Raw genomic sequence first — 7,500 nt, forward strand, 5'->3', positions numbered from 1 at the left:
CTTCAGAGAAAGCCCTCTCACAGAAGGGGGGCGGGAGGAGGATCGTCGTGACAATCTCCTCCCCCCCCCCCCCACACACAGAAAAAAAGGGGAGGGGGGGGAGGAGGAGGAGGAGGGAGGCTATCCGGCTCGGCCCGGAAAAATGCCCTGATGACCCTACAGAACTCATGGGCAGTGCCGGTACACCAATCGTGCACTCACAAACACCCACACCCTTCTACACTTACAAATATCTACTACATTTGACGCTCACACTTACCAGGCCCCAGTCAGTACTCCTGGAGACCGTAGAGAGACTACCAGAGTAGTGGTATTTCATCGTCGGCCGCGTGAGCGACCTCCCACTTATGCTACACCTCAGGTGCCTCTCTACAAAGACAAACTAGAGTCAAGCTCAACAGTCTTCTTTCCCCGCCGTTAACTGCAGGCCCGTTGCCCTGCCTGTGGGTTCGCTAGATAGTAGGTAGGGACAGTGGGAATCTCGTTAATCCATTCATGCGCGTCACTAATTAGATGACGAGGCATTTGGCTACCTTAATTTAGTCAGGCAATGAAAGTTGATTTCTTATCGTTATTATTATTACATTTATTAACGTTGTCGTAATAACCATCATCACTAACAGACCTCGCGAAAAAGACCCACGGCTGTTGACAATAGCAACATTCGTTATAAAACCAGAATACATTGCAATAACTGTATAAAACACACACACACACACGTATACATACATCACAAAGGCATCTCTTTCCATGGTCAATAACAGCAATATCCCAATCACAATTATGGAAATCAAACCCACAAGAGCGCCGCGCCCACACGCACGCCAGCCAGCCCGGAGGCAGACCGACGCCGCCAAGGTCTATGTCACTCCTTATATAGACCTCGGACCCCCGCCCCCTCGTCACGTGGGCGGGAAAAGCGCGGGAAAAGCCAGCTGTTTCCGCGACAAGGGAACCCGTGATGCCCTTATGGGGGGGGGGGGGGGGGGGGGGGGTCGTGTTGCTGTGAGGGAAACTAACCTCTTTTTGCCAGGTGTTGTTATCTGTCCAAGGAAGAAAAATGTGTAGTTAAGCTAGTTACGGAGAGTAAAATGACATGGGATGTTATGCATATGTTATTAATATATATATATATATATATATATATATATATATATATATATATATATATATATATATATATATATATATACATATCCTTTATAATATATATATATATATATATATATATATATATATATATATATACATATCCTTTATATATATATATATATATATATATATATATATATTCTTTATAATATATATAAATATATATATACATATATATATATTATATATATATATGTATATATATATATACATACATATCCTTTATAATATATATGAATATATATATATATATATATATATATATATATATATCTATGTATGTATGTATGAATATATATATACATATACATATACATATACATACATATATATATATATATATATATATATATATATATATATATATATATATATATATATATGGTAATTTCCTATATTACGTCCGCCACTCCGATATCGACGATTTTGGTATCGTTGGATTCCTCTCACTCTGTACAGTGCAAATATGTAGGTTTTATTGCGCGGCAAACTTGGCCCCGACAGCAGGGGCGACCATGTCGGAGCGGCGGACGTAATATAGAAAATTGCCCTAATAATATAACCCACAGTGAAAATAACCATGGTAATTCACATGACTTTCCATTGCATGGGGCTGCGCCCCCTGCAATCCTTTTCCTGCTCGGTCATGGCTGCGTGGGTGAACCGCAAGGACTCGGGGGTCCGTGTCCTTGGCGGTCCGCGGTCCAGTGGTCCGGCTGGGGTCCTGGGTCTCCGTTCAGCACTGGGGGCAACAGATGGCGCTGGGGTTGAGGGTCAGCACTCGCACTCCTACATCTTTTTCCCTTTTCTTTCCCCCCCCCCCCTCTTCCTTCTCCTTCGTCTTTTGCTTCTTTCCTCCTCTTCCTTTCCTATTCCTCATTATTATTATTATTTCTTCTTCCTCTTTTCTTCTAATTCTTCTGCTCTCCCCTCTTCTTCTCTTTCTCCTCCTCCCCTTCCTCCGCCTTCTACTTCTTCCTCTTCTCCTCATTCCTCTTTTTCTCTTTGTCCTTCTCATCTTTCTCCTCCCTCTCTATTTCTGCTTTTCCCCAGTCCGTCCTTCTCCTTCTCCCTCTTCATCCTCCATCATTTGTGGATAATTTCATCTTTCTTTTTCAATCCGTAAACGAAAGTTATGAGAAAATCGGGCGCAAAACAGAGCAAGACCTGATAAAGAGGAAACCCGTGATTTTCGTCAGAGATAAGCGGACCTCATGACCAAAGCCCTGGGAAAACATGACGAAACCCCCCCATGAAGCCCCAACCACCCCCTCCCCCTCGCCCTCCCCTCGCGGCCCTGTAAAACTCTGCGCAGCGACGCCGGGAGTCACTTGCGCCTCAGCCTCCGGAGGAACCGCAGCAGCGCCCGTCGTCCCGTGGGAAGTCGAGTCGAAGAAGAAATCCTGAAGAGGTATGTCCTGCGAGACATCTTGCTGTCGCGGCTTGCGTCAACAAAGCAAACAAACCCACGACAATAATTGGACATCTACAAGACGACTTTCCTTCGTCGGCAGAGCGAAGATGCGGCTGCTGTTGGCTTCTGCTGCGCTGCTGTGGCTGAGCGCTGCGGCGGCGGAGACGGTCGAGGTGCAGCTCCAGCAGGGCGCCATCGTGGGCTCGAGGTCCGAGGCCAAGGGCGGCAGGGCCTTCTACGGCTTCCTGGGCATTCCCTTCGCTCAGCCTCCGGTCGGGGCACTCAGGTTCAAGGTCAGCGGCCGGGGGTCAGGAGGAGAGGTTGGAGGATCAGGGGGGGCGGAAGGGACCGGGCGAGGGGTCAGGGAAGGGTGGAGAGGGACCAGGCGGGGGCGGACGGGCGCAGACTCGGTCAGCCCCACGGAGGCCCCGGAACCCCCCTCGCCAAAGTGATTCCGCGGCTGTTCCGACATTCCTTCTGCTAACATCAATGTCTTCTTTTAGCATGATTTCACTATTTCCATTCATGTTTTGCTCTGATCGACGTTTCTCATTCAGATTTTTTCATGTAACTCGGATGTCTCCTGTCGTCTTTTAAGATATATCTCCACTATTATAATCTTTACGCCAACCACAATATTCCGGTCAACTTCTGCCTAACTTCGTGCATGCCAGCGCCAATCCCTTCCCCGAGCGTCACAGAGAAAAATCCCCCGCAGGATCCCGTGGCCGCCGGGGCGTGGGAGGGCGTGAGGAACGGCACCGTGGCCCCGCCCTTGTGCCCGCAGCCGGACGCGCCCTCGGACTGGATGCAGGAGGACTGCCTCTACCTCTCCGTGTTCACGCCCCAGGTAAGTCGCCTCGGGAGGAGGAGCGCGCGGGGTGGCGCCCTTGGAGCGGGGCGGAGGGGCCGGGGTTGGATGGCCGGGGGCGCTGCCGGGGAACAGCCAGTGGGTTTGTGACCTTTGCTCCTCCTCGCCCAGATGGGTTCCAGCACCACTGCTGCCTCGTTGCTTTAGAAAGGATAATACAAAGATTGAAAAAGGCCTCCACCTGAATGAACCTTTATGCAGGCTGTGCGCAGGGAATGGGCGCGTCACCAGTCCAACCACGCTGGTGGCTGTGGTCTTCAGCCAGTGATGGAAGAGAAATGAAAAGCTATGTTATGGTTCTTTACAAAAGAGTTCGCACTCTGTGATTTTGGGCATGCGGGTATTTTCGGGAGGAGGGAAGGGGGAAGGGAGGAGTGAGGGCTTGCCCGACTACACTTGGTCCTAGTAAAGTCAGATGTAAACCTACCAATGAGCGTTTGTGGAAACATCGTAAGACAAACATTTTGGCAATTTTAGACAAAGAAAAAGAATGAAACGACAGTCTATCAGTCAGTGATTTGAGCATCGTCTTTAGTCATTTTTTATTCATTTTTTGCTTGTCTGATTATTAATTTTCGCATGTTTTTGCAATCATTGGTAGCCTTACGACTAGAAATCTGAATTGTGTTTCAGCCCAACCGGACTGACCTCCCCGTGATGGTGTGGCTTCCCCAAGGAGGCTTCATCAGCGACGCGACGCCCCTGTTCCAGCCGGAGTTCCTCCTGGCGAAGGACGTGGTCCTCGTCGTCCTGCAGCACCGCCTCGGCGTCCTGGGTTCGTGTCGGTGCCGCTTCCGGTGTCTATATTGGCATGTTGCGTGCGAAGGCGGCTTTCTTGTCGGTGATCAGATGGGATTGCGCCGAGTATCTGATGAAGACTATTTTTCATCTAGTGCATTTTGTCAATTCTCGCTTCCTCGTCATTGCACCAGAGCCATGAAGGGCTAATGCGGTCGATTCCCTCAGGATTCCTGTCGACCGAGGACGCCGAGCTCCCTGGCAACCTGGGGCTGAAGGACCAGGCGATGGCCCTTCGCTGGGTGCAGGACAACATCCGCGACCTCGGCGGAGACCCAGACAAGGTCACCATCTTCGGCCAGAACGCGGGGGGCGCGGCTGTGCACTACCACATGCTGTCTCCCATGTCCAGTGGTAAGTCCGTCTCTCCTGGCCAGAGGTAAATCCATCTCATGGCCAGCAGTAGGTTCCTATTCGAGATGTGGGGAAGAGGTAGGGATGTGTATGTGTATGTATGAGGGAATTCAGACCTTGAGCATATGATGGTTGACTAAAGATTATCTCAAGCTCACCCACGTTCCATCTATGGCAGATACGTAATTTGTCGCCCAAGAGACTTCTCCCGTCTCTAATTTCCTTCCTCTCCCGCCGAAGGCCTCTTCCAGCGAGCCATCATGCAGTCGGGGGCGGCGCTGTGTCCCTGGGCGCTCCGGGAGGACCACCGGCAGGTGGCCTTCGGCTTCGGCCGCATGGTGGGCTGTCCGGGCGAGCGCGCGGACGCCGCCAACAGCACGGCGCTCGTCGACTGCCTCAGGGACGTCCCCGTCGAGCAGCTGATGGCCGTGACGCCGTACATCACGGTGAGCAAGCGTCCTTCTGGACGGCTTATTGGAGTGTGTGTGTGTGTGTGTGTGTGTGTGTGTGTGTGTGTCTATGTGCATTCATGCGTCCCTGGATCAGTAAATGGACAGAAGGAAACGTGACCCTCGTCTCCGCCCACAGCCCTCCCCGTACGTCCTGACGCCCCGCGTGGACGGCGAGTTCCTGCCCGCCCACCCCGCCACGCTGGTCAGGGAAGGCCGCTACAACCGCGTCGACGTCCTCTCCGGCGTGACGCGGGACGAGGGCGCCTTCAACGCCAGAGGTGAGGGCCGGCGCCTGGCTCCGTCCTCGCAGCCACAAATGCCATTTCAATCATTTATAAAGACTTCCTTTCCCCGCATATGTTGCACAGCATTTCGCCCCCTGGCGGTCGAACATTGAAGTAAAGGGGAATCTCTTTCTCGCTTCCTCCTCAGCGTTCGTGGAGGACGGCGTCATGGACAGCATGATCCAGAACTTCAGCCTCGTGGGCCCCCCCGCCCTCGGCTTCGAGGCCTGGGACGACGACCCCGAGTACCTGGCCCGCCTGGCCTTCCACAGGTACCTGGGGCCCATGGAGTTCGACCTGACCAGGATCGACCCTCTCGTCAAGGTAAGATCAGCTGGGCATCGCCAGCCGCCACGGGCCTGAGTGAGAAATACTCTTTGGAGCGACTGCGCCTCAGTGTCAGTACCTCGGCCTGACCTCGACCCTCCTCCCCCTCCCCCAGCTCCTCGGCGACAGCTTCTACAGCATGTGCCACGTGGAGGCCGTCGAGCACCACGCGCGCGACGCCGCCTTCGGCTTCCGCGCCTTCGCCTACGAGCTGCAGCACCGCGGGGAGCACGCCTTCTCCGACCTGTTCCGGGGGCCCTCGCCCGCGTGGAACCTGGCCTGTGAGGAGCCCTTCCTCGGGGACAAGAGGCTTTCCCGAATTTGTTGTGAATAAATGCAGGTTTGGATAAGGTTTCTTTACCGTTTTCATTTTGGTCCGTCTCCACGTGACGGATTTAGCTCTGGCGGCGACCGACACAAAGGCTTCTCTCGCACACAGACGTGGGCGACTCGGACGACCTGCAGTACCTCTTCTCCTTCGATAAGCTCAACGTCAGCCTGACCAAGGAGGAGGACCTCTTCGTGTCCCGGATCATGGTGGATCTCTGGACCAACTTCGCCGCCACCGGGTGAGAGGAAACGCTTTCCAGGGATGCCCAAGGACGGGGGATTTGCGAGTCAGTCTCGGCAGCTGATGTGGCACACTGCTGCACACCAGCTCTTTGGGGAAACAATGAGCTTCGTAATTTGCAAATATGTCGGCAAAAGAATGCTAAAACGATCCACTAAACGATCTCCCTCGCAGGAACCCGACGCCCGACCTGTCCCTGGGCTTCAAGTGGACGCCGACCGAGGCCTCGAGCCTCTCCTACCTCGGCATCACCTCCGCCCCCGCCATGAAGCTCTACGACAGGGAGCAGGTACGGCGCTCGGGCCTCGAAATCAAATCGGGTGGGGGGGAGGGGGGGGGGACCGCGAGCACGCTGATGCGAGCCCATTCTTTTAGCAAGAAATCGGTGCCCAAAATTCCCCATTTTGTGCAGGTCAAAGCTAGATGAACAGCATAACATATATTTTGCAATGAATAGTTTTTTTGTTGTTTTTTTTTCAGAAGCGGTTTGACCTGCTGTCAAACACGCATAATTTTCGAGAGCAATATCCAAAAGCCTTCACATGCATTTCCACCTTTTCCCAGGACATCGAATTCTGGAGGAACCTGCCGAGGAAGATGAACAAGCTGCTGTACCCGGACCGCTTCTCCCAGAACAGCAACTAGGACGGCTGTTCCTCCGTTTCCGAGCGCTGTGACGCTGTGACGGTGCTCCCTGGTGCAGCTTCAATAATCAGGATATCAAGCATATATATTGTTTTACTTTACCTCCAATCTAACGTTCACATTGGACACTAAATGTAAAAAGGAAAAACAAAAACCTTTGAGGCGTGTATTATAAAAACAAGATAATTTAGGCCTACAAAAAGAAGGTATAAATCCCTATGATGCAAAAAGTACAAACCCCTATTCACAGGTACAAAGGTACAAACTAAGGTACAAACTAAGGTACAAACCCCTAAGGCACAAACCCCAATTACAAACTAAGGTACAAACCCCTATTCACAAAATACATACATACATAAACACATGCCGAATAAATTAGCCAAACGATTAAAACACGTCCCAGCGAGTGTTAGGCAAGCAAGCAAATCAATCTTTGACCAAAGGGTCCTGCACTCCTACGAACAACACGGGTGGCTGCAAATGGCGTTTCCCAACCATGAATTAGCCCCGTGTGTCTGAGTCACAGCCTTGCCAAAAGAATATCCTGCCTGACGATGGAAACAGACAGCGAAGGATCGAGTGTGACGTCTCCCTTGGCCTTCTCGCTGGGTAGTGTATTTCTTTATTCCTAC

At 51.8% G+C, this 7,500-nt stretch overlaps 1 protein-coding gene across 1 annotated transcript; it reads left to right on the forward strand.

Annotated features, from left to right (window-relative positions):
* Positions 1-2,457: 2,457 nt before the first annotated feature.
* Positions 2,458-6,952, forward strand: LOC113809057 (pyrethroid hydrolase Ces2a). Its single transcript, XM_070118296.1, has 12 exons — positions 2,458-2,563; positions 2,667-2,859; positions 3,285-3,416; positions 4,071-4,212; positions 4,404-4,589; positions 4,830-5,035; positions 5,178-5,319; positions 5,474-5,649; positions 5,768-5,933; positions 6,092-6,221; positions 6,398-6,512; positions 6,788-6,952. Exons 2-12 carry the CDS (start codon positions 2,674-2,676, stop codon positions 6,866-6,868), a joined length of 1,662 nt encoding a protein of 553 aa, XP_069974397.1. The 5' UTR covers positions 2,458-2,563; positions 2,667-2,673; the 3' UTR covers positions 6,869-6,952.
* The last annotated feature ends 548 nt before the right edge of the window (positions 6,953-7,500 follow it).

The sequence above is a fragment of the Penaeus vannamei genome, chromosome 41 (genome assembly GCF_042767895.1).
Source record: "Penaeus vannamei isolate JL-2024 chromosome 41, ASM4276789v1, whole genome shotgun sequence".
Classification (NCBI taxonomy): domain Eukaryota; kingdom Metazoa; phylum Arthropoda; class Malacostraca; order Decapoda; family Penaeidae; genus Penaeus; species Penaeus vannamei.